The sequence below is a fragment of the Aquarana catesbeiana genome, linkage group LG02 (genome assembly GCF_042186555.1).
Source record: "Aquarana catesbeiana isolate 2022-GZ linkage group LG02, ASM4218655v1, whole genome shotgun sequence".
In the NCBI taxonomy this organism is placed as follows: Eukaryota; Metazoa; Chordata; class Amphibia; order Anura; family Ranidae; genus Aquarana; species Aquarana catesbeiana.
Genome location: NC_133325.1, coordinates 104,760,711 through 104,787,794, shown reverse-complemented (window position 1 = coordinate 104,787,794; position 27,084 = coordinate 104,760,711). Strand labels below are relative to the sequence as shown.

The following is a 27,084-nucleotide window of genomic DNA, read 5'->3' as shown; positions in this document are numbered from 1 at the left end:
TCATGTAATTAAATGTAACTGGAACTGCTTGCTTCTAAAAAAAAAAAAATCATTAAAAATTCTTTCCTAATGACCTAGAGATGACAAAATGTCTGTAAAGTGTGAAAATGCAGACAAGCATAGGAACATCGCTTGTAGAGTGTTAATCCAGATGCTGAAATCACCTAATTAAACAATATTTTGCTGTCATTAACATTATCACCGAGGAATTGCAGTTCTAATTTTTCTGTCAGCTGTCCCTGAGCTACTTCACCTTTTTAAAACTAAACCATTAAATGAGACATTTTAATTAATGAAAAAAAAAAGTTTTATTTTTGTTTTTATCTGCGAAGGCATCCTTTGTCTCAATCAAACCTGTTTGTCCTTCACCTAATTGTGCGTGTCCCCTCACCATTGCGATTACTATTTAATATTCAGCCTTCCTGATTAATCTGTGTAAAATGAGTTGCTGGAATACTGTCAGCATTTGCAGATGGTCTGGGAATCTCTGGCTGTCTAAAGTCCTAGTGTCACGGGACCTTGCGGCAGCAACTCCATATTAACAGAAGACGACTCATCTATTAGGTGTGTTTCACATTAGATCTGTGTTCTGAATTGCATCCTTCTGTAATATTTATAAACCACTAGTGTTTGCTGCAAAAAAACAATGCAGTATTGTAATATTGATCCTAAAAGTATTGTGTATATGCAATATAATTAAATGATTTAACATTATAATTATATGTAAAAATATTTGTAACCTGTACCCTGAACAGTCCAATTAAGCGTATAAAAGCTGTAGTATTTTAAAGTGATTGTAAGGGTTTTTTTTTTTTAATAACAAACATTCTATGCATTAAGATAAAAAGCCTTCTGTGTGCTGCAGCCCCCCTAATACTTACCTAAGTCCCATCTCTGTCCAGCGATGTCCAAGTATCTCGGCCATCCGAGACTCTCACCCCTGAGAGAGAGTGGGCGGAGCCAGGCTGGGGCTCCGTGTCTGACTGGACACTGGGAGCTGTGACTCGACTCAGGTGCTCCCTTAGCAAGCTGCTTGCTGTTGGAGCCCTCGACAGGAGGGAGAGGCCAGGAACAGTGAAGAGGCACCCGAGTAGAGGAGGATCTGGGCTGCCCTGTGGAAATCCACTGCAACAGAGCAGGTGAGTTTTAACATGTTATTTTTATAGGGAAAAAAAACAACACTTTGCAATCATCTTAAGATTTACTTTGACCTAAAAATGAATTCCAGGTATGGATATTTTATACATAGGTACATTGGTCTAACTTGGACCAATGTAACTATGCTGATTACATACCTGGCCGATGCCCCTGGAAGCTGGAAATCACTGAAGTAGACATTGCTACTCCAGTGATCTCCATTTGCTTCTGTGCCCCATGTCGAGTGGCTACTCTTTTGCATTCTGAACACAGGCAGTTGGCTGCTCACTATGGGCACCTTCAGAGAAAGAGACCAAAGCATTCTCTGATTGGACAAGGCAGAGAGGCAGGGCGATGATGTCATGCTGTCCACCTCATCCAATGCTTTGCATTCATTCATGCCGCTCGGCACGGGACTCGGAAGCAAGTGGAAAGCACTGGAGTATTGGTGTTTACTTCAGTGATTTCCAGCTGCCAGGGGCATCGGCCAGGTATGGCGAATGCAGTACATAGTTACATTGGTCCAGGCTGTTTTAATATAACTATGTATAAAATATTCATACCTAGAATTCACCTTCAAAATGCAACCAAAATGATTGATTTAACGTTTTCCCAAAACCGTTACATTCAAGGCATGCCTTAAATGATGACTGTCACAGTTAACTGCATGTACTCTCAACCGAACTGTCAGGCCATCAAATGGCTGTGTAAACAATATGCAGGGACTTGCATACTTAACCTGCGGAGTGATTTCACATCACTACCAGTGATGCATCAGCCGAGTCTCCATCAGGACTACCCTTACCTCCACCCCCATCTCCCTTTGGGATCCCTTTGAAGAGCACCGTATCACAGATCACCTCCAGGGATACCAGGCTCCATATAGGTCCAGTGCTGTCTTATAAATACATTTTTTCTTAAAAGATCTCCACCAGAGAGATAGACAAGCAACTGGACTGAAATTCCAGACTCTGGGCTATCTCCAAAATAGAGACAACTGGATAGCCAAGTTCTACCAGTCAGCTCTACCACCAATACCACCACACGTCCCTGCATATCGAGCATGCTTCATTTCTTATTTACCCTTATCCTGCAGAATGATTTCACATCACAACCAGTGAGGCAGCAGCCAAGTCCCCATCAGGACTACCCTTCCCTTCACCCTCATCTACCTACAGGATCCCTTTCAAGAGCTCCATATTACGGATTATCTCCAGGGATACCAGACTCGATTGTAGGTCCAGCGCTCTTATGCATACCTTTTTACATCAAATGGCTGTGGTCATAACTGAGCACATGTGCAGCACCAAGGCAACTGCATATCAAATCAGGTTAAGATGGCAGCTGTAAAGCATAGGAAGGTTCAGTTCCACTTTAATATTCAAGTTACAGTGTGATAAACCATTTCAAGTAGAGGAGAGGCTGTCTATTGCTGCTTTCATTAGGCCAACAGTACAGATTTGACTAGGAGATTCCAAGTAACTAACCCTCACTATCTCTCTATGTATTCCACATCAGTGGTTCTCAACCTCAGTCCTCAAGTACCCCAAACGGGTCATGTTTTCCGGTTTTCCTTTACTTTGCACAGCTGCTTTAAATCAATATCAATGACATGGTATTTGTAAGAGCTATTTTATCTAAGGGAAGTTCCCAAAACATGGTCCATTGGGGGTACTTGAGGACTGTTCTACATCATCTTCAGTTTAAAAAAATCTCTCTGAAGTTTATTTAAACAAACTGATTATTAGTAAAAGTTGGATTAAGGAACAGTGGAGATGATTCCTGTAACCATTTGCTAGACTACAGTATTAATGTTCTAGCCTATTTAAAAAAAAATCAGCTGGAACCTAATTTGAAGCATGGGGAGCACAGATCAAATTTCTTTCCATAGAATGGGGAAGGATTATAGGCTCTTCCTGGTTATTATTGCAGTCCAAGTCCCTTTTTGGTGATCCATCGGGGCTCTTTATCATAATGACCATTGTCACCAATACAAAAATTATAAGGAAATCCAAAATTTTACAGTTGTTACTGGGGCTGGAGGCAGTGACAGCTGTCAAAGGTGGTATTTTTTGTCATTTCCTGTAAAGTCTTTGGAACAGGAAAGGAAAGCTCCCTGGTTGGGATGCTGTGTAAATAACCTGAATCCTATTAGAATCTAAATCTTTCAATTTAACCAAGATTTTAAGGGTGTTTGGATTAATATATTGTTAAAATAGAATCAACTTTAACTTTTGCAGTCATAGGTATCAGGACAGCATACAGCGTTCACCTTCTGTGAATATCATACTCAGTGCTTTATGTTCTGGCAGCTGATAGCACTTTTGTTAAATCTGCATAGAACAAGGAAAGCTCTGTTCACCACCCCAGTACTGGTAAACCAACAATCATTAAAATCTAGAAGGAAACGGTCTCATGACAGCATAGTAAATCTCTTCCCAGCCTGGGAATTGATAACCTAGGTTAGTTCTGTCAGTTTCTGCAGGGATACATTTTTATTTAGTTAGCAGACAGGGGAACACCAAAAGCAGATCATTAATGGTTGGTGTTATGTGACTCACTGAAAGCAATAGCACTTTTCTTGGAACAGTGTGAGGGCTATTCATCCCACTTGTTGCTGCACACCATCCAGCACGCTACACTTTTGGTTCGCTGATACAAAATCAACCTCTGTTTGTAAAAGAAGTTTTCTCCAGCTTGGTGACCCTTGTAAAGAACCTATCAGAGTTAAACTGCTTAACAGCATTTTGAAAAAATAAAACATCTGGCCTTACCTTAAAGAAGAAGACTGTATCTGAGCACCACAAACTAAAAACACTATGTAATTCATTTTTAATATTCAAAGCAAACTCGCCCATCCATCCATATGTCCATGCTTTATTTTGTTGAGAAATCACATTGAAAAACACCTACCTAGCATTTCTAGCTGCAGCCATCTTGAGTAAGGGCAGATGATTCATGTAGCATATACTACCTGGAATCCATCTGCCCTTAGCTCAGGCATGCTGTCAGGAGGGTGTGCTTAACCGAGAAAGCCCCTCCAGATTATAGGAAAAAAATGCCCATGAAGACTCTTGGAATGTATGGCATAATTTTGGTCTAGGCCACAAACCAGGAAGCAACTGCCGAAATGTAAAGAAAAAAATAAAAATAGGTTAAAACAAGTAAATATAATATACATTCCTCTCTATTTACTAACTCTAGCAGCATAAGGATTCATGATAGTTAAGGTTGATTGTGAGAGTTTAGTTTAACTACTTGCCACCCACCCGCCATGTACTGCTGTACGTCATTACCGTACCCGTACGTCACTGCCTACTTCCAGGCTTAGGGCACGCGCTTTTGCAGCACCAGCTATGATTGTACACAGCGGGAGCCTGTCAGCAAGTTCCAGCCAATAATGATTCATGGCCGGGACCTGCTGATCGGTTGTATGCAATCAAAGTCCAGAGTTTTTGTGTTGGTAAACAACACAGAGCTCTGTAGGAAGGGAACAATCTGTCAGTTAGGAATGAGAAACTGAGAGATCACTTAGTAAAAGCAGCACACTGCACACACATTACACACAGTTAGGCACAAATTGAACCCCTTGATTACCCTTGATGTTAACCCTTTCCAGCCAGGGTCATTAGTATCAGTATTCTTATCACTGATCACTGTATTAATGTCATTGGTGATGTCAGTAGCAGTTAGTCAGTTCCCCCCAGCACCTGTTAGTGTCAGATTGACCGCGCATTATCGCAGTCCTTTTGTAAATCGCTGATCACAGTATAAAAAAAAAAAAGAAAAGGATTCCAGTATATATACCATAGTTTGTAGACGCTATAACTGTCATGTAAACCAATCAATAAACACTTATTGGGATTTTTTTTAATCAAAAACATGTAGCAGAATACATTTTGGCCAAAATTTATAAAGAAATGTTATTTTTTTCATTTTTTTATTGTATATGTTTTATAGTAGAAAGTAAAAAATAATTTTTTGCCTTTTTTCCTTTATCACAAAAAACTGTAGTGATCAAATACTAGCAAAAGCAAGCTCTATTTGTGTGAAAAATGTTATTATTTTTTTTTTTTTTTTTTTTTAGTACAAAATTATGTTCCCTGTGTACAGATTGGGTCCGCCGTCCAGGCAGGCCATCTAAACAAGGAGACAAGAATTGGTTTAAGCATGTTCACATGTACTTGTAAGCACCACGATTTGCCTGTATTTCACCAATATGTTGGCTTTGTCAGTTTTTAGGACCTGACAAGTTCGCTCTAATAAAGCAACCTACAGTGCCTTGCAAAAGTATTCACCCCCCTGGCATTTTTCGTGTTTTGTTGCCTCACAACCTGGGATTAACATGGATTGTTTGAGGATTTGCATCATTTAATTTACAGAACATGTCCACAACTTTGAAGATGTTTTTATTTTTTATTGTGAAGCAAACAACAAATAGGACAAAATAACTGAAAAAGTCAATGTGCATAACTATTCACCCCCCTGAAGTCAATACTTTGTAGAGCCACCTTTTGTGGCTATCACAGCTCCAAGTCGCTTTGGATAATTTTCTATGAGCTTGCCACATCTTACCACTGGGATTTTTGCCCATTCCTCCTTGCAAAACTGCTCCAGCTCCTTCAAGTTGGATGGTTTGCGCTTGTGAACAGCAATCTTTAAGTCTGACCACAGATTTTCTATTGGATTGAGGTCTGGGCTTTGACAAGTCCATTCCAACACATTTACATGTTTCCCTTTAAACCACTCAAGTGTTGCTTTAGCAGTGTGTTTGGGGTCATTGTCCTGCTGGAAGGTGAACCTCTGTCCCAGCCTCAAATCACACACAGAGTGGTACAGGTTTTGCTCAAGAATATCCCTGTATTTTTTCACCATCCATCTTTCCCTCAACCCTGACCAGTTTCCCAGTCCCGACTGCTGAAAAACATCCCCACAGCATGATGCTGCCACCACCATGTTTCACTGTGGGGATGGTGTTCTTTGGGTGATGTGATGTGTTGGGTTTGCACCAGACATAGCATTTTCTTTGATGGCCAAAAAGTTCAATTTTAGTCTCATCAGACCAGAGCACCTTCCTCCATACATTTTGGGAGTCCCCCAGGGTTACCTTAGGTCTCTGTGCTGCCTCTGTGATTAATGCCCTCCTTGCCTGGTCTGTGAGTTTTGGTGTGCGGCCGTCTCTTGGCAGGTTTGCAGTTGTGCCATGTTCTTTCCATTTGGCTATGATAGATTTGATGGTGCTCCTAGAGATCATCAAAGATTTGGATATTTTTTTATAACCTAACCCTGACTTGTACTTCTCAACAACATTGTCCCTTACTTGTTTGGAGAGTTCCTTGGTCTTCATGGCAGTGTTTGGTTAGTGGTGCCTCTTGCTTAGGTGTTGCAGCCTCTGGGGCCTTTCAAAAAGGTGTGTATATGTAATGACAGGTCATGTGACACTTAGATTGCACACAGGTGGACATCATTTCACTAATTATGTGACTTCTGAAGGTAATTGGCTGCACCAGAGCTTTTTATGGGCTTCATAACAAAGAGGGTAAATACATATGCACATGCCAATTATCATTTTTTTATTTCTGAAAAATAGTTTTATGTATATATTTTTCTAATTTTACTTCACCAACTTAGGCTATTGTGTTCTGATCCATCACATACAATTCAAATTAAAAAAACACTGAACTAAAGTCTGTAATGTAACAAAATAAAAAGCCAAGGGAGTGAATACTTTTGCAAGGCACTGTATATACTGCCAGGTTTACCCAGTGCACATTGGAAAATAAGGCAGCCTTTTGAATTACTTTGTTAAATATTGTTTAGGAATGATATGATTAGGCTTTTGGAAGATATTTCTTCAGCTGACATACACATCTTCTGCTAAATGTTGGGCGAGCTTAGCAGGAGCTCTGCCCGGGACCAGACTCGCATTTTCTAGAAAGATTGGTATATCTGTGGATTTGTAGGCTGCTGCTCATACAGATCAGTTCTATGAATATTGCCGCAAAGAGCCCGAAGCAACCAATCAAGGTTCATTCTGCAGAAAAAACAAAGATTTATTTTATTAAAGTAATCAAATTTACTTTTAATATTTAAATTTAACCCTACCCCCTAGTGTTTCATCTTTCACCCTTTGCAAAAATTGTAAAAGGAGAATGGCTGTATTATATAGAGTGATATATTGCAATTAGAGATGTGCTTCATTTTCAGTACATCTTATCCTTCCATATTTATAATTGTATATGTTTAGGTACTTCACTGCTGTGACCTGCTCTGTGCTGGAGTGTTGGATTACTTGAAGTACTACTCAGGCTGGGGGTGTTAAAGTAGGCACGTTTGTATAGAACACCCAAGTCAACAAAAAAGACATAGCAAACGTAAAATGTATCTAAACCCAAGGACAAACAATTAAAATATCACAGCTCACTGGATTAGATGTAACGGCTGCATTTGTTTTCTTTATTTTCCTTGTATTTCACCTGGTGAGCCTACTTGTCACATACTTCCTGTTGTAAGCTTGGTTCACACTGTTGTGGGCCTTGTGTCCCATGTTTAATTGGGCATGGCAGCCCATAAATTTGAATGGGTTGCTGTGCCACGTGAAACACACAAAAAAGGTACATGCACTTTTTTAAAAATGTAGCTGCAGGGAAACTGCATGGATTTTTCACCATGTCGTTTCCCTGTGGTTCCCGCACCCATTATCACACTGCGGGCTGAGATGCATGGGGCCCCAGACATCTCACAAGAGCAGGGCGATTCGGCTGCAGATGGTTGGAATGCACGGCCCGCACTACTGTGATCCAAGCCTTACAGTGACAGCACTGTATCTATGTAGGAGAAGCAATGTTACTCTAGTACAGGAATATGCAATAAGCGGACCTCCAGCTGTTGCAGAACTACAAGTTCCATGAGGCATAGCAAGACTCTGACAGTCTCAAGCATGACACCCAGAGGCAGCGGCATGATGGGACTTGTAGTTTTGCAACAGCTGGAGGTCCGCTAACTGCATATCCCTGCTCTAGGAGAAGAGGTCTTTTAGGACTAAAAAAGACTACCCCCCTCTCCTCTTCGCCATAACATAGAGGGTGCTGTTCCATAGTTCAGGTTTGATCAGACTGCTTGAAATATTACAGCGGAGTGCACAGGACAGCACTGGGTCTCTGGCAGGATCACCAGGTCTTTTTTTGCATTTATTGTACAGTTATAACAAAAGGACACAAAGAAAAATGCTGCTATTGGGAGCTGAGGTTTTTAAGGTGCCAGTAATGAACAATCATAACCTCAATTAAAATTTATATATTTTATTTGAGTTAATTTGAAAAGATTAATCAAGACCAAAAAATATATAAAATAAACAGACAAAGAAAAATCATCATTTTAAAATCACTCGATCAATTCATTTTGGATTTTACAAACCTGATCAGTAGTTGGTAATAGGTCTGGAGTGATAATCCCAACATGTTTTGTCAATTGTTGGGCTTCTTCAGGTTTTATTAGTTTATCACACCTAAATAAAGTGAAATGTAATCATGAGTAGATGAAGAAACAAAATAGAATATAACAAAACATTTTCAATGGTATATTAAACATACGAAAAGGTAGCAAATAAGAGAAGTTCGTTGTTAGGGTTTGCCTAAATTTTTAAGAACATTGAGTTGGAAAATGAGATATAACAGAGAAAACTGAGACTACTACAGTTCTTTTTCATGTGGTAGATGATGTAAAGGTAAATATGAGCTTTATTATAACTAATTACACACACAGATATGAGCAGGCATATGTTGTATGGCATTATGTTGTTTAATTCCAGTCTAGCCCTATTGTAAACATTTTTATCTCAGTTCACAGTTTATCTCAGTACTCGCAACAAGGAACAGTGCATTTAGACTAACATATCTGATTGCACGACCTAAAATTTTATGCTGGAATTCAAATGTCATCTGTTTTATCGGTTGAGCGCAATGTGCCACAGGCATATAATGGGGTATGTGTTTTTCTCAATGATAGGCTTTAGTAGAAACTTTAGACTTCACAAGTGTAATGCAAGTTTGCTTGTATTCATGGTATTTTTGTTTATAAGGAATATAATGAATCATGGCTAAACTAGTGTGTGTCTTTTTATTATTAACACGTGTGTCTTATTTCCTTAGGGCGAACATACAATGACTTGAATCAGTATCCTGTATTCCCATGGGTGTTAACAAATTATGAATCCGAAGAACTGGATTTAACTTTACCAGGAAACTTCAGGGATCTTTCAAAGGTATTGGCCACCAATTTATCTAAACAATTGTAGTAAATACTACATCACAAAAGAGCTTCAGGTGTCATTCCAAAAATCATAAGATATGCAACTATATGAAAAAAAATAAAGAAAACAAAACAGTATCTTCAAAAAAAAATGATTTAGCTGATGACCCATGGTAGGTGCATAAGTACTTGGATCATCAGCCAAATAAAGCTTTTTTGAATATATTGTTTTGTTCTCTTGAGTTTTTTGTAATATGTATAGTTGTATTAGTTGTATATTTTTTTTTACAGGGTTAACATTCTTTTTTTGCCCCCTTTTTTTATCTAAACAGTGTCATGGAAAAAGAAAATATATAATCATCTTTATTATCTTTTAAAAGTTCTATCTTGTTCCTTTCTGAAGAGTGGTGTTTCATAAAGGTATAAACACTGCATAGCTTTAAGTTTCTAAGGTGATACAACTTTTAGTTTATGGTAGGAAATGCTAATTTATCCATGTTTTCAGTTAACACAACTGTGTGCGTTCTTCTTTTTTTTTTTTTTTAAATAATAATTTTTTATTTGTTTATAATGTACATTGTTACAAATATTCGGTAACATAAATTATGACTGCAAAAGATTGGTCGTAGTGGTAAGATTAACACATATAGTAAGAACCGTTTGCAACATAAAGAAGGGTTGCCAGAAGTTATATAGAAGATATAATTCTTGATAACCAAATCTTGTCTACCTCAATTGTCCCAATTGTTTGTCAGTGGTTGGGAGTGGGGTTCTGTCAGTGTGGGGTGTCAGTGGCAGGAAGGGGGGTTTGGCCAAGTATTAGTAGTTGGGGGTGGGGGTGTCAGTCTGTGTGTGGAGGACATCTGTCAGTCTGGGTTGTAAGTAGTTGGTGGTGGAAGTTGTCAGTCTAGGGGAGTGGGGGGTCTATCAGCCTGGGTTGTCAGTAGCTGGGAGGTGGGTTGTCAGGAGCTGGCATGCCTCTGGTGGTACGAGCGCCCCCTACAGCTCTAAAAGGGCTGACGTACAGTTACGGCGATTCACCCAGGGGAGCCAACCTGCCGCAGTGTAACTGCGGCGGCTGGTCCTTAAGTGGTTAATATGTGTACTACAATCATATTATATATTGAGGGATATTTATTGAGGTTTATTCCCAATAGGGTCGTAGCAGGGGTAAGCTTAGTTAGGTTTCCCGTAAAGGTAGCTATGAAGTAGGATACAGACTTCCAGAAGCTATGCAGGTTTTACAGCTCCATAGAGTGTGGTAAAGGTTACCAATTTGTTCATTACATCTCCAACAAATAGGAGATGTGGAAGGGTATATTTTTGATGGTATTTGGCCCCATACAAACTATCTATTTTTAGTATTTTTTGTGTTGTCCCAATGCTCAATAGATGAGGAGGCTTTACTGGATATCTTTTATAGCATTCTGCCATTGGTCCCAGGAAAACTCTTGATCTAAGTCTTTTTCCCATTTGAACATATGAGAGTTTTTATTTTCATTTGAGAACACAACTGTGTTTCTGATACATTTGAGTCATAAACTTAAAGAGTTTGTTTATGGAAGTAGAAGACTCATATTTGCTCAGTTTCAGTTGAATGTGGTCAGCAGCTGTAACAGTTTATTGATGTATGATAATCAGTATTTTTAATAGAAGCCCGCCTGTTATATATTCTAGTGATAGGCACATGTGAGAACCAAACTCTATAGAGTTTGTTATTCACTTTTTCCACTGACAGATTTTCCGGGTCACTCAGGGATGCCTGTAGATCAATTTTCATTAATAAATAAAATTGTTGGGACTTTGTATGAGACAACAACTACTACAGAGTTTGTATGTCTTCATCCCTGAATCATAGAAAAAAGGAGGGAAAGGGGAATGGTGGGACATTATATGAAGAACAACACCAAAACCAGATGAATCAATTGGTAGATATTATTAAATATTTAATGGTGCACATGGATGCATGTGGGACCGTAAGTAACATGTAGCAAATAACATAATAATATAGTTATATAATACATACATAGAATTTTACACACACATATAAGTGTTGGAAATGCATACATATACATAAAAGTTCCTACATAGTAAATAGTAAATATTTTTAAATGTACTAAATGCAGCTCAAACTTGCATATAAACATGATTGATTGCACATATGATAATATAGAATTGATTCAAGGTTCTTCAAGGTAGTCGCATGGTAAACGCATTGTAGCTGTGACAATACATCAGTATAAAGCTCTACGCACGTTAGGTGGATAAATTCCACTCATCAGGAGCAAATGCAATCTAAGGATGTCTGTAATGAAATATAAATACCAAATATTATAGTAAACTAAAGTGATAGGAAGAGGGGGAACCACAATCCCAGCACTCTTACCTATAAGTAGGCTACAATATTATGGGTAGTGTTAGTTAGTCCATCGACAAGAAGAACAGATCTTGTTTTTCTTGTTGTCCCTCTTTATGTACCTTCACTCGTTCACACTGAAAAAGAAAACAGTCTAATGCCTTAAAGCAGTGTTATACCCAGAGACAAAAATGTATTTAATTGCAGCTCACCAATTCTTAGTTGTAGTGGCTGCATTAATTTTATTTTTTAGGCCTTTTTCCTTTATTTTCACCAGGGGATCCTGCCAAAATTTTTCAGCTTCCTGTAACCGACCAAGTTGTCCTGACAAAGTAGCAGTTAGGCCTCATGCACACTGGGGCTCTTCTAAATGGTTTTCTAATAGCGGGAGAAAAGCAGCTGCAAAAACACTCCTAGGCTGAATTTTTTCAAGTGCATTTAGGCGTGTCAAGTGCTTGGGCATTTATTAATTTCATTGGGTAGAATATTAAAGAAGTACAGCCAAAGCTCATTTCTGTAGATCACAGGAGTGCAGTTCGTTCTGCACTCCTGTGACCTGTTTTCATCAGACAGCTGGCTGAAGCCCGCTGTTTGCTAATGTCACAGAGCCGGTCCAGGCTGGGGCAAGATCACAACAATAAAGTCGGGATCCGTTTACATCAGGGATATGCAGTTAGCGGTCCTCCAGCTGTTGCAGAACTACAAGTCTCTTGAGGCATAGCAAGACTCTGACAGCCAAAAGCATGGTACCCAGAGGCATGATGAGACTTGTAGTTTTGCAACAGCTGGAGGTCTGCTAATTGCATATCCCTGGTCTACATGCCTGGACCAGCACCCGACTCAGCCTCTCAGTGAGTCGCTGTGAGCCTGAGCTGGCTGCTTCCGCCCTCTCCACAGCCCAGTGCTCCAGTTGGGGGGAAGGCAGAGCAGAGAGTGGTGATGGACAGTCACCAGCTCTCTGCTCACGGTCTTTGATTGCTCAGTTCTCAGTCTTTGAACCGGCGGGGGACCGATGCTGCATCCACCTAGGTAAGTATGATTTTTTGGAAAAAAAAAAGGCCCAACTTCTCTTTTAATTTATTCATTGTAATGAAAAAACACTTGAGCGCTAAAATCTTCTAGCAGTAATGTGCGTTTACACTCGTTTACCTGCATTTAGGTGCTTCTCTCCTGAACACACAAGTGATAGTTTTTTTTTCTATCTCTAAACTCCTCTAAATGCCTATAGTCTGCATGGAGACATAGGTTAACATGGAGGCGAGTTTAGAGGCAGAGAGAAAAAAAAAAAAAAAAAAAAAGCTCAAACACCTGTAAAAGAAGCGTTTTTGAGCTCAAGTGTGCATGAGGCCTTAGAGCGGTGGTTAGCAAGCAGTCAATCGCGGGGAGCCAACAGGTGGATTGTGACCACGGCTCTGCCTCCCTCCAGCCTCCGACACTCTCATATTCTCTGCAGAGCAGAGAGGCGGGAGGCATCATAGTTCTAGATGGAGGGCGGGGGCAAGAGCTGCCTCAGTGATTGGTTGCTAGGCTGTCCCAGCAACCAATCACCAGCTTGTCATTATGAAATATTAAGCTCCCACTTCCGCCTTCCACCCAGCTGTGCACACGCTGGCAGTCAGGATGTGCTACCTACACACCGCTGTGTGTGTATATGGGGGAGGGAATGATGTGAAGGGGCAGAGGACACTGCGTTAGAGGGTTGGGGGGACACAGCACACTACAGTGAGGGGAAGGGGGCAGAGGACACCTCTAGGTTGGGCAGAGCACACTACAATAGGAGGATGATGTGAAGGGGAAAGAGGACACTGCTATGGGGGAGGGGGGTAGAGCACACTACTTAGAGAAGGTGATGTGAAGGGGGGCAGAGGACATTACTGTGGGAGGGTGATGTGAAGGGGGCAGAGGACATTACTGTGGGAGGGTGATGTGAAGGGGGGCAGAGGATATTACTGTGGAGGGTGATGTGAAGGGGGGTCAGAGGACACTACTGTGGAGGGTGATGTGAAGGGAGGCAGAGTACACTACTGTGGGAGGGTTATGTGAAGGGGGCTGAGGACACTACTGTGGGAGGGTTATGTGAAGGGGGCTGAGGACACTACTGTGGGAGGGTTATGTGAAGGGGGCTGAGGGCACTACTGTGGGAGGGTTATGTGAAGGGGCAAAGGACACTACTGTGGGAGGGTGATGTGAAGGGGGCAAAGGACACTACTGTGGAAGGGTGACGTAAAGGGGGGCAGAGGACACTACTGTGGGAGGGTGATGTGAAGGGGGGCAGAGGACATTACTGTGGGAGGGTGATGTGAAGGGGGGGCAGAGGACACTACTGTGGGAGGGTTATGTGAAGGGGGCTGAGGACACTACTGTGGGAGGGTTATGTGAAGGGGCAAAGGACACTACTGTGGGAGGGTGATGTGAAGGGGCAGAGGACACTACTGTGGTAGAGTGATTTGAAGGGGGCAGAGGATACTACTGTGGAAGGGTGATGTGAAGGGGGGCAGAGAGCACTACTGTGGAAGGGTGATGTGAAGGGGGGCAGAGGACACTACTGTGGGGGGTGATGTGAAGGGGGCAGAGGACACTCCTTTGGGAGGGTGATGTGAAGGGGGCAGTGGACACTACTGTGAACGGGTGATGTGAAGGGGGCAGAGGACACTACTGTGGAAGGGTGATGTGAAGGGGGCAGAGGACACCCCTTTGGGATGGTGATGGGAAGGGGGCAGAGGACACTACTGTGGGAGGGTGATGTGAAGGGGGGCAGAGGACATTACTGTGGGAGGGTGATGTGAAGGGGAACTGAGGACACTACTGTGGGACGATGAGAGGATGATGTGAAGGGGGCTGAGGACACTGCTGTGGGGGCTGATGTGAAAGGGGGCAGAGAACACTACTGTGGGAGGGGGATATGAAGTGGGCAGAGGACACTACTGTGGAAAGGTGATGTGAAGGGGGACCGAGGACACTACTGTGAGAGGGTGATGTGAAGAGGGGCAGAGAACACTACTATGGGAGGATGATGTGAAGGGGGCAGGGGACATTACTGTGGGGGTGATGTGAAGGGGTCAGAGGACACTACTGTCGTAGGGTGATGGAAGGGGTCAGAGGACACTACTGTGGGAGGGTGATGTGAAGGGGGGCTGAGGACACTTTTGTGGGAGGGTGATGTGAAGGGGGCAGAGGACACTCCTCTGGAAGGGTGATGTGAAGGGGGGCAGAGAACACTACTGTGGGAGGGTGATGTGAAGGGGGGCAAAGGACACTACTGTGGAAGGGTGATGTGAAGGGGCAGATGACACAATTGTGGAAGGGTGATGTGAAGGGGGCAGAGGACACTACTATGGGAGGATGATGTGAAGGGGGCAGGGGACATTACTGTGGGGGTGATGTGAAGGGGCAGAGGACCCTACTGTGGGAGGATGATGTGAAGGGGGCAGGGGACATTACTGTGGGGTGATGTGAAGGGGGCAGAGGACATTACTGTGGGAGGATGATGTGAAGGGGGCAGAGGACACTCCTTTGGGAGGGTGAGGTGAAGGGGGCAGAGGACACTCCTCTGGGAGGGTGATGTGAAGGGGGGCAGAGAACACTACTGTGGGAGGGTGATGTGAAGGGGGGCAGAGAACACTACTGTGGGAGGGTGATGTGAAGGGGGGCAGAGAACACTACTGTGGGAGGGTGATGTGAAGGGGGGCAGAGGACACTACTGTGGAAGGGTGATGTGAAGGGGGCAGAGGACACAACTGTGGAAGGGTGATGTGAAGGGGGCAGAGGACACTACTGTGGGGGGTGATGTGAAGGGGGCAGAGGACACTACTGTGGGAGGGTGATGTGAAGGGGGGCAAAGGACACTACTGTGGAAGGGTGATGTGAAGGGGGCAGATGACACAATTGTGGAAGGGTGATGTGAAGGGGGCAGAGGACACAACTGTGGAAGGGTGATGTGAAGGGGGCAGAGGAAACTACTGTGGGGGGTGATGTGAAGGGGGCAGAGGACACTACTGTGGGAGGTGATGTGAAGGGGACAGAGGACACTAATGTGGAAGGGTGATATGAAGGGGGCAGAGGACACTACTGTGGAAGGGTGATGTGAAGGGGGCAGAGGACATTACTGTGGAAGGGTGATGTGAAGGGGGCAGAGGACATTACTGTGAAGGGTGATGTTAAGTGCCGGTTCACACAGGGGCGACCTGTCAGGCGACCTAGTCGCCTGACAAGTCGCCTCCCTTTCTGTACAATGGAACCGTTCTAATAGGAGCGACGCAAGTCGCTCCGACTTAGAAAAAGGTTCCTGTACTTCTTTTGGGGCGACTTGAGGCGACTTGCATAGACTTCTATACAGAAGTCGTTTTGCAAGTCGCCGCTGATGTCGTGTGCAGATCGCCTCAAGTCGTGCCGCCCCTAGTGTGAACCGAGCCTTAGGGGGCAGAGGACATTACTGTGGAGGGTGATGTGAAGGGGGCAGAGGACACTGCTGTGGAGGGTGATGTGAAGGGGGCAGAGGACATTACTGTGGAGGGTGATGTGAAGGGGGCAGAGGACACTGCTGTGGAGGGTGATGTGAAGGGGGCAGAGGACATTACTGTGGAGGGTGATGTGAAGGGGGCAGAGGACACTGCTGTGGAGGGTGATGTGAAGGGGGCAGAGGACACTACTGTGGAGGGTGATGTGAAGGGGGCAGAGGACATTACTGTGAAGGGGAAGAGGACACTACTGTGACGCTCTATGTGTTCTTCATGCCATTTTTTTAAATGGGAGCTTTGATTGTTTGTTTTTTTCATTTATGTAAAACCTTTATCCCAAAAGGAAAAACAACTGTTTGCTGTAACAACTTATGCAATATGAGCTGGAGTTCAGCTCTGATTTGTTAGTCAAGTCCATTTAAATCTGTTATGCCCTGTACACACAGTCGGACATTGATCGGACATTCCGACAACAAAATCCATGGATATTTGCCGACGGCTGTTGGCTCAAACTTGTCTTGTATACACACGGTCACACAAAGTTGTCGGAAAACCCGATCGTTCTGAACGCGGTGATGCAAAACACGTATGTCGAGACTATAAACGAGGCAGTAGCCAATAGCTTTCGTCTCTTAATTTTTTCTGAGCATGCGTGGCACTTTGTGTGCATTTGTGTACACGCGATCGGAATTTCCGACATTCCGGGATTTTGTTGTCGGAAAATTTTATAGCAAGCTCTCAAACTTTGTGTGTCGAAAATTCCTATGGAAATTGTGTGATGGAGCCTACACACGATCGTAATTTCCGACAACAAGGTCCTATCACACATTTTCCATCGGAAAATCCTATCGTGTGTACAGAGCATTAGTCTAACACTCCCCTCCCCTGAGACTGACAATACTGCTGTGCAAAGGTCCATGCGACATAGTGATGCCAACAACCAGGTGTCATCCTTGGATATAAATCTTTTATTGACTGGTGAGTTTACAGCACAAAGGGCTAACGTGTTTCCAAAACACATTAGCCCTGGTGTGCCACTAGAAATTTTCTGACACACAAAAAATATATTATATTTTTATAATGTACTATTATGGTTCAAAATAACTAATGTGAGTAATGTATAATCATGTTTACCCCATGATAGAAAATAAAGATTTTGACAGTGGATACTGGAACTTTATGCCAGGGATCTCCAGTCCTATCTCTGGCAATAAACATGGATCATTTCCTTGGGGAACATATAAAGATACATGTAGCCATCCTAACAATCACATAATCATTTTCAGAAACTGTTGTACATGTGTCTCGCTTTCTTCTTTCCAGATTGAGTGGCATTTTCTTTTGCACATGGGTTCATTAAAGTTCACTGTTACTTGCGGTGACGGGAGTGTGAGGCATCACACCCACCATTTACACCAAGCACCAGAAATCGTATTTGTTAATACTTGGGCTGTATGAATGGCAGGAGATGATAAGCACAACAATTATGCTTCAAATTAGTGTGTTGCAGGAAGTGATAAAGCCTGCAGGCTTCTTACTGTAATAATGCAAATGAGCGCATTGATGTGTGAAGTCTTTTGGCAAAGCCAATGCAGCTCTAAGAGACGCTCTTTCATTTCATCATTATGTACAGCAAGAACAGCAGTGAGTCAGCCATGAAGTTCAGTTCCTAAAACTTTTTCAAAGTTTCATTTGGTAAAGACATTGTGTGTCCGCACCGCAGCAAAATTATAATTTATATAGGAATGATGGTCTTATCTGAGTACAGTTTTTTTTTTTCTGTACTGTAATTTGAAGTATAGGGTATATTTTATCTAGCATGAATACGTATTTTGGCAAAACTAAACAAATTATTCATGTAAATATTTTCTGTATGTTGGGGCAACATTAAAAAAAAAAAAAAAATCACAGTACATCTCAATGCATGCACATTCCTCCATGTTTTATCACTGCCAGTACAAAAGAAATACCTGTCAATCCTTCAGAAATCCAGTGTGCACCTAACTTCATGTTTGGGCTGACAACACAGTGCTTTTTTCTGCACTAAAATCCCAACCAGTGTTGCCAACCCTGCTTACTGGACTACAGAACCCCTCTCTGTCCCCCCTCCACACACAAAACAATGCTGCTGCCTTGACTCCCAGAAGCCTGTTCACACACTCAGTTGCTGGGAGCTCAGTTCTTCTATATGTAGGTATACCCCCCCAAAACTACATCTCCCAAAAGTCCTTTACTTACAATTACTGCAAACATTTTAACGGCACTTTCACCCCCTTCCTGCCCAGGCCATTTTTCAGCTTTCAGTAAATTTTGTAAATAAGTAATTTTTCTCCTTCACTGATGTGCAATGATGAGGTGGCACTATTATGTGGCACTGATAGCAGTTGTAATTGATTTTTTTTAAATTAAAATAAACATTTTTATACTTGCTCTGTGCAATGGCATCACATAGAGTAGCCCTGACCCTCCTCTTCTTGGTGTGCCACCATAGGAAGCCGCATCCTACAGTGGCACTACCTGTGGGCTTTCTCCCAAACCAGGTTGTGTGCGTCCATAGACATACCCAAACCCTCCTTACAGGATTTGATTGACTGCAGCGGGAGCCAATGGCTCCCGCTGAGGCTTGTGAGGAGAGGAACACAGCCAAGCACAGCTGCAGGCGGGCATGGTGCTGGATTGAGATAGGACTCAGGTTAGGTATGAAAGGTGATGAGGGGGCGATAGGAGGCCACTGCCATCAGGGAATAGCTTGTTTAGGTAGGTTGTAGGTATCAGGTAACCTCTACATAAATACCAGGACCAAGGTTTCCCAGCAGAACATTGCCCAAAGCATCACACTGCCTCCACAAGCTTACATTCTTCCCTTACTGCATCCTGGTGCCATCTTTTCCCCAGTTAAGCGACACACACACGTACACATGGCCATGACATATAAGAAAACGTGATTCATCAAACCAGGCCATCTTTTTTTTTTATTGTTCTTTTGCTCCACTTCTGATTTTTTTTTCGTGCCCATTGTAGGCATTTTTGGCTGTGGACACAGGTCAACATGGACACCCCGACTGGTCTGCAGCTACACAGTCCCATACACTGCAAACTGAGATTACTCTTTCTCTGCTTTGAACACATCAATTTCATGGACAGCATGTTTACTTGCTGCATTATATATCCCAATGCCATTGTAACAAGATGATCAATCCTATTCACTTTACATGTCAGTAGTCATAAAGTTATGGCTGATCAGTGTATGTTGATGGTTTTACCACTATCTAGGTCTATAGCTAGTTTCCTAAATAGAACTGTCCCTGAATATCTCCCTGTACTTGGTCCAGTAGCCTGGGGTTCTCCCTCTTTCATAATTCTATACTCTGTTGTCCCAGTGTTAGTTCAGAAAATGTAGATTTCAAATTCACCAATTAGTATTGCTGCTTAGTGTCACTGAACACATCAGCCATTCCGCATGAACTGTTTTCATCATTAAATGCGCTTTACAAACTATGCTGGGTGAGCCAAAGTCACTTTCTATTAGATGTGTTATTCTGGTGATAGACTTCAGCAGGCATATTGATTTGGTTTGAAGGCAGTCTCCACACAAGCTGTCCCAAGGCTGATGTGAGAATTTCAGGCCTGGGGCAACTAGCCCAGCCACAGATTCTTTATCTCCTAATCCTCCCTAATCCACCTCTTTTACTCTTTGAGAGCAGGACATGACCAGAGGGAATTTAGATGGCCTTTACTTACTGACCTTCAAACATGACTGTATCATCCAAATAGTATAGTTTTGTGATTGTTGATAAGTAATTGATAAACACCATCTACAACAAAATGGTATCTGTTTAGACACTTAAAGCGAAGTTCTGCTTAAAAAAAATAAAAAAATAAAAGTCGGCAGCTACAAATACTGCAGCTGCTGACTTTTAATAATCAGACACTCACCTGCCCCAGGGTCCAGCGATGCGGGGGAACGAAGCCCCGCTCCTCTCCCCCTCCTCTCTGCGGCGCCGGCATTGTTACTGTGGGCGCCTGGCTGTGGCTTCACATCCGGGCATGCACTGTGCATGCGCGAGCCGCTCGGCGCGCCGTGACTGGCCGGGCAATCATCTGGGACCTGTGACATGTCCCAGATGATTGCCGAGAGGGAGGGGGAAGAGGGTATCTCCCTTCCGGTGCCGTGGTGCGCCGGGAGGAAGTGGGAGACGGGACCCTCTAAAAAGAGGGTATCCGCTCCCCCCCCAAAAAAAAAAAATGACGTGCCATGCCAAATGTGGGATGTCAGGGGGTCACTTCCCTTAAAGCGGAAGTTCCATTTTTGGGTGGAACTCCACTTTAAAGAACTTTAACCAGTATCATAGGACAGCAAGGGAGCTATTGGGTGTACAGTATGCTTAGTAAGGCAAAATTTGTAGTTTTTTACATTATGTGCTGTACCTAGTTGAATATATTTAGCAGTCCTCAATCTTTTCAGTACAAGGGCCACATTGTATATTTTACACATTTTTGTGGGTCGAAATAAAAAAGGAGTTTTATAAATGAATTAAAGAATGATTAAAATGTAAATGAATACACACGCTCTAAGAAATGTTTTCACATCAGAAGTCTCTCCATCACGTCAGAGCCCCTGCCCCCCCGCCCTGCCCCTTCCATCAGTCTCCCTTTCGAATCGGAAGCCCCCATCACATCAGAGTATTCATATCAGAGTCTACCCTTTCCTATCAGAACCCCCCTCCCCCTTCACATTGGTCCCTCCATTCACATCAGAAGTCCCCCTATCATATCAGAGTTGTTGCGGGCTCATAGCCGGTTGGATGTGGCCCCTGGGCCGTAGTTGGGAGGCCCCTTGATATAAACCTATGCCATTTGCAACTACTGTAGCTTAGCTTTTAAAAATTGTGCCTTTTTTTATGCATTTTGTATTCTAAGCATAAGTAAAATGTTCCCCATGGTCTGTTGTAAAAATAATAATCATATGAGCTCACTTTGTATGGGTATACACAAACATATTACATATGTGTTAGTATATGGAGGCTATTTGTAGGGAAGCGGCATACTGAAATTGGAACCATTTCCTTGTGTGGCAGTTATGGTAGCCTATTTCCTAACAGTTTATTTTACCACATTTATAAAGAATAGAGCCTCCGATGGCCTGAAAAGATTGTAAACCAGTCTTTACAATTTTTTAAAGTGTCATGCTGAACTGAAGCACCTACAACAGAGGAGAAGAGGAGACTGCAAGTAATTACACTCATTGCACCTATCACACATACTGCACTGTACTAACCATGCAGCCCTCATTATTTCGTGCATGGTCCGTACCATTGAAGAACCCCCAACTGGTGTCTACTGCCTGTGGCCAAGATAAGACGCGAAGCAACTAAGGCAGGCTATACATTATGTGATTTTCTTTCCTTCAACCACAGGATTCCTCCATCAACACTGACTGTGTTGATGGGGGAATCCCTCCCGCAGCTGTATTGTGTTCTGCTGGTGGAGAGCTTGGGTAGCCTTCCCCACCAGCAGAATACAATAACCACTGCTGGCGGTTGTAGCTCGGGTGAAAAAAACTTGACAGGCTAGTTCTCCTGAAGTTGATGGATGGATTGACTTCAGTACAACCAGCCTGCCCATAGACGGATTGAAATTTGGCCAGTTCCTGCTGAACCAGCCGAGTTTCCATCCGTCTGTTGACTGGCTTAACACCCAGCTAGATGTGTATTTTAATAGAAGGCTGTAAGAATGGTTAAGATGGTTGGAGATTGATTAGCAGTTTATTGGGAAATCTGACACATTCAACCTGGTGTATTAAATCAGTGAACCTGCTTTTACAAAGACAACAGAAAAAAATAAACCACTAAAGACCATATTTAATACAGAAGTGGCATGTATTGCATTTGGACCCTTGGTATGGCTTGGTTCACACCAATGCATTTTTTCATGCTTTTTGCAGAAACACAGGACATTATTTTTAACATGGTTTCCTACGGAACACGTTTACATCAATGCATTTTTTTTTTTGCATTTTTGGTTAGACTTCATTGGAGAAGCTACAGAAAAGCAAATCCGTGTTTTTGCCACGATTTGTATTTTTTTAATCTGCCCAACATCAAATTTGCCAAAAAAGCATAAAACATGCAAAATGCAGTAAAATCACATTAAAAAAACGCAAAAAGCACTGCAGAAATGCTCAAAAGCAAACTGTGAGGTGTGAATGTTGTGAATGGAGCCTAATTGCCCCTCCATTTGTTCAAAGCATACTATGGGCTCCATAAAGCTACCTATGGAGCAGATCGGGGTGTTATTTGGCTTGCTGTAATGCAGGGGTCTCAAACTGGCGGCCCTCCAGCTGTTGCAAATCTACAAGTTCCATCATGCCTCAGCCTGTGGGAGTCATGCTTGTAACTGTCAGCCTTGCAATGCCTCATGGGACTTGTAGTTTCTCAACAGCTGGAGGGCCACCAGTTTGAGACCCCTGCTATAATGTGCCCTGTATGTCAATGCTTCAATAGCAGGTTTTGAGCTTGTTAGATTCGGTTGTTTGATTACACACCACAGTATTGCTACATTTTCTGACACTCTTAGTTGACGTTGTCAGGTGTCAACACTCCTTTGACAGCATCTGAAAAGTAATTTCTGTAATCAGATATCAAAGTGTGTTTTCTTGCATTTTCCTCTTAGGATTGCTGGTATGTTTCATAAAAAGGCTACATAATTGTTAATGAGTCAGAGCTTGAGGTATTATTGTCATGCTTTTGTGAAGTTGGTGATTCCAGCGTGTCAGAATCATGTGCGTTGTAAAGATATACTCCAGTCAAACATGGGAATTATGCATTTAAAATGACCCTTGGGACCCAGCCTGCCTGACAAATTGCTCCAGCTTTCAGCCTAACATTCACCCTATACAGCTTGCTGCGCTGTTAGGTTGATCACTGTAGCAACATCGCAGGTTAATATGTCCCTTAGTTGAAGCACAAATATGGACACATTAGAAGGAGATTCCAAAGCATGACTTTGGTAGATTTTATAAAACTCTTATAACGTAAGGTGGACTCTCTCTGTTGTTCATACATTTTGTAAAAATATTTTATAAATCTAAAATATCAATTGTTCTCTGTTTTTATAGCCTATTGGTGCTTTGAATCCAAAGAGAGCAGTGTTTTATGCAGAGCGCTATGAGACGTGGGAGGATGACCAGACCCCACCCTACCATTACAATACACATTACTCCACCTCCACCTTCACACTATGTTGGCTTGTTCGAATCGTAAGTATATATATATTTTTTTTTTGTTCAAATACATGCTAATTTGGATGAATATGAGTGAATTATTTCTGGCTAGCTTCACTGAGGAATCTAATGTAAACTAATGATCTGAACTTGCAGGAATGTTCTGAGAATGTAGTGTATCTACTACCTCATCTAACAGTATTATATCCAGCACTCTAAATTTTACCAGTTTTTAGAAAGATAACTTTCCCTTTCTCTATCCAAAATGATAGAGTAAGTGGTTTACCAGATTTATGGTTGAAGACACCAGCCATAATCCTGGTATCTTTTCTTCAGCCAGCAGCTGGCTTTCCCATGAAAGTGGTTTCAGCAGCTCTTGAGCCACTGGGGCACTTTCAGAAGCAGCGGGAGGGGACGCCCCCCCCTTCTGCCGCTTGCCGATGTCTCTTGGGCTCACTGTTTCCGCCTGCTCGCCCAAGAAATGATTTGAAGTTGTGGACAGCTGGTCCCTGAGCTGATCAAAGAGTAGATTGTCTTTGATCGCCTCTATGGCCTCAGAGGACCGGAGCAACATCATGAGGTCACTTCCGGTCCAGGCTCAAAATAAACTTTTTTTTTTAAAGCAAAATATCAAAAACTTTTTTTTTTTTTATATTTTGCTTTTAAAAGTAATGGAGAGGTTTGGGGTCTTTTTGACCCCCGATCTCTCCATCAGAACCTGTATTCCTTATTTCTATTACAAGCAATGTTTACATTCCTTGTAATAGGAATAAAAGTGATCCAAAAAAAAAATGAAAAGGACAGTGTAAAAATAAAAAGTAAAATAAGAAAAAAAAATATATACAGTGGGGACGGAAAGCATCCAGACCCCCTTAAATTTTTCACTCTTTGTTATATTGCAGCCATTTGCTAAAATCATTTAAGTTCATTTTTTTCCTCATTAATGTACACACAGCACCCCATATTGACAGAAGAACACAGAATTGTTGACATTTTTGCAGATTTATTAAAAAAAGAAAAACTGAAATATCACATGGTCCTAAGTATTCAGACCCTTTGCTCAGTATTTAGTAGAAGCGCCCTTTTGATTGAATACAGCCATGAGTCTTTTGGGAAAGATGCAACAAGTTTTTCACACCTGGAAACAGAATTGTGGCAAGGCACAGATCTGGCCAAGGTTACAAAAAAAACTCTGCTGCACTTAAGGTTCCTAAGAGCACAGTGGCCTCCATAATCCTTAAATGGAAGACTTTTGGGACTACCAGAACCGTTCGTAGAGCTGGCCATCCGGCCAAACTGAGCTAGGGGGAGAAGAGCCTTGGTGAGAGGTAAAGAAGAACCCAAAGATCACTGTGGCTGAGCTCCAGAGATGCAGTCGGGAGATGGGAGTTGTAGAAAGTCAACCATCGCTGAGTAGCCCAACGGAAGCCTCTCCTCAGTGCAAGACACATGAAGGCCTGCATGGAGTTTGCTAAGAAACACCTAAAGGACTCCAAGATGGAAGAAATAACATTCTCTGGTCTGACGAGACCAAGATAGAACTTTTTGGCCTTAATTCTAAGTGGTACAGGGATATCCTGGACGTAAACCTTCTCCAGAGTGCTCGGGACCTCAGACTGGGCTGAAGGTTTACCTTCCAACAAGACAATGACCCTAAGCACACAGCTAAAATAATGGAGTGCCTTCACAACAAGTCCGTGACTGTTCTTGAATGGCCCAGCCAGAGCCCTGACTTAAACCTAATAGAGCATCTCTGGAGAGACCTAAAAATGGCTGTCCACCAACGTTTACCATCCAACCTGACAGAACTGGAGAGGATCTGCAAGCAGGAATGGCAGAGGATCCCCAAATCCAGGTGTGAAAAACTTGTTGCATCTTTCCCAAAAAGACTCATGGCTGTATTAGATCAAAAGGGTGCTTCTACTAAATACTGAGCAAAGGGTCTGAATACTTAGGCCCATGTGATGTTTCAGTTTTTCTTTTTTAGTAAATCTGCAAAAATGTCAACAATTCTGTGTTTTTCTGTCAATATGGAGTGCTGTGTGTACATTAATGAGGAACAAAAATGAACTTAAATGATTTTAGCAAATGGCTGCAATATAACAAAGAGTGAAAAATTTAAGGGGGTCTGAATACTTTCTGTCTCCACTGTATGTCCTAAATGTGACCTCATTTAATTCTGTGTTTTTGTTTAGCTCCCCTGTCCCCTCCAGCTTGCTTAGTCACTTCAGTCAAGAATGTAACAGAATGCACCATGCAGTTTTAACTTAACAGTGATCACCTCGCTGCCTCTAATTGTGAATACATTTAAGCTGTCAGGTGTCTGCTCACTTCTCACAGAATCTTAAAAGGCTATCGGTGAAATCAAATACCAGAGTGACTTGAAAATGTAAAATATTCTGAGTAATACTTGCTTGATTGACACATCTATGTAAGAAAATATTCATTTACAGCCACTGCGCTTAATGGAGAAATGAAAATGATTCAGAGATTAGGAACACATATTTTACAAATTTGTAGTGTTAAAAATTCTAGATATGTGTAGGTACAATGGCATGAAAGCAACACTTAATCATTTTAATACATGCTAGTGTTAAATAATTTTACTTCCACGTAAAACTTGTCAAAGCTTCATACTAATTTTTGTGAACATTTATCATCATTGATTGATGAGCTTTCATAAAAAGTATGTATCTTTGTCTACACTTTCCTCGCTCTGAGCTTTCAGGCAGCATACCTTATGCAGGAACATCACTGGATCATGGAGAGCTAAGATTTTTATATTCCATAATCAGACCTCAGCTAGTTTTCTCTGAGAAGTGACCCCATGTAGGCAGGGCTGGCGCAAGGATTTTTGACACCCTAGGCCAGTGATGGCGAATGTGGGCATCCCAGATGTTTTGGAACTATACTTCCCATAATGCTCAGCTACACTGCAGAGTGCATGAGCATCATAGGAAATGTAGTTCCAAAATATCTGGGGTGCCAAGGTTTGCCATCACTGCCCTAGGTGAAACCATATAAATCACTTTGCCCCCCCCCCCCCGGCTCCACCCCTGATTTCAGATTTGTGATTATTCAATGCAGTTTTCTGTCATCACTGACACATCCAGATCTATGCCAGCCATCACTACACAGATGTGGCAGGTACACTTAGCCTCGATTCACACTATAAATTACATGAGATTCAGTGTGGTGTGATTTGATCTCATTCATTTTGAATGGGCTCAAGTTGTGCCACATTGCACAAAAGTTGTGCAGCACCTATTTTGGAACCGCACTGCAACCAGATAGCATGGTCCATTTGTACCATGTGATCCAGTGCAGGCAAATGCACTGCCTTTGCGACCAGCATTTGGGGTCTCATTACCATTGCACTGACACCCCCTGCAGATTCCAAGGGCAATGCAATTTGAATGTGTTGCGGGAAATGTACATGGATGGTGGGTTTCCTGCACCACCTTCTAGTGTGAACTGGGGCTGAGAGTCCAAATAATCCAATTTGGATTATTGGCAATCTGTTGGTGGGCATAAAGATTGGTACCGGTCCACAATTAAATTCAATAAATCTTCAGTGAAAAAGAAATTAACAGGTGTAATATTTTCATTTACTTTTCGAGGGTCTGGCTGCACTGAAAATGGGCAGATTGTAGGTGGTGCTG

At 42.4% G+C, this 27,084-nt stretch overlaps 1 protein-coding gene across 10 annotated transcripts in view; it reads left to right on the top strand.

The window, feature by feature from the left end:
* Nucleotides 1–27,084, top strand: part of NBEA (neurobeachin) — a 919,734-nt gene that overhangs the window by 799,697 nt on the left and 92,953 nt on the right. For all 10 annotated transcript variants that reach the window (XM_073613318.1, XM_073613319.1, XM_073613325.1 and 7 more), the window contains 2 exons: nucleotides 9,288–9,400; nucleotides 23,318–23,458. In XM_073613318.1, the coding sequence (XP_073469419.1) occupies nucleotides 9,288–9,400; nucleotides 23,318–23,458 (254 nt within the window). The remainder of the gene's footprint in view (nucleotides 1–9,287; nucleotides 9,401–23,317; nucleotides 23,459–27,084) is intronic.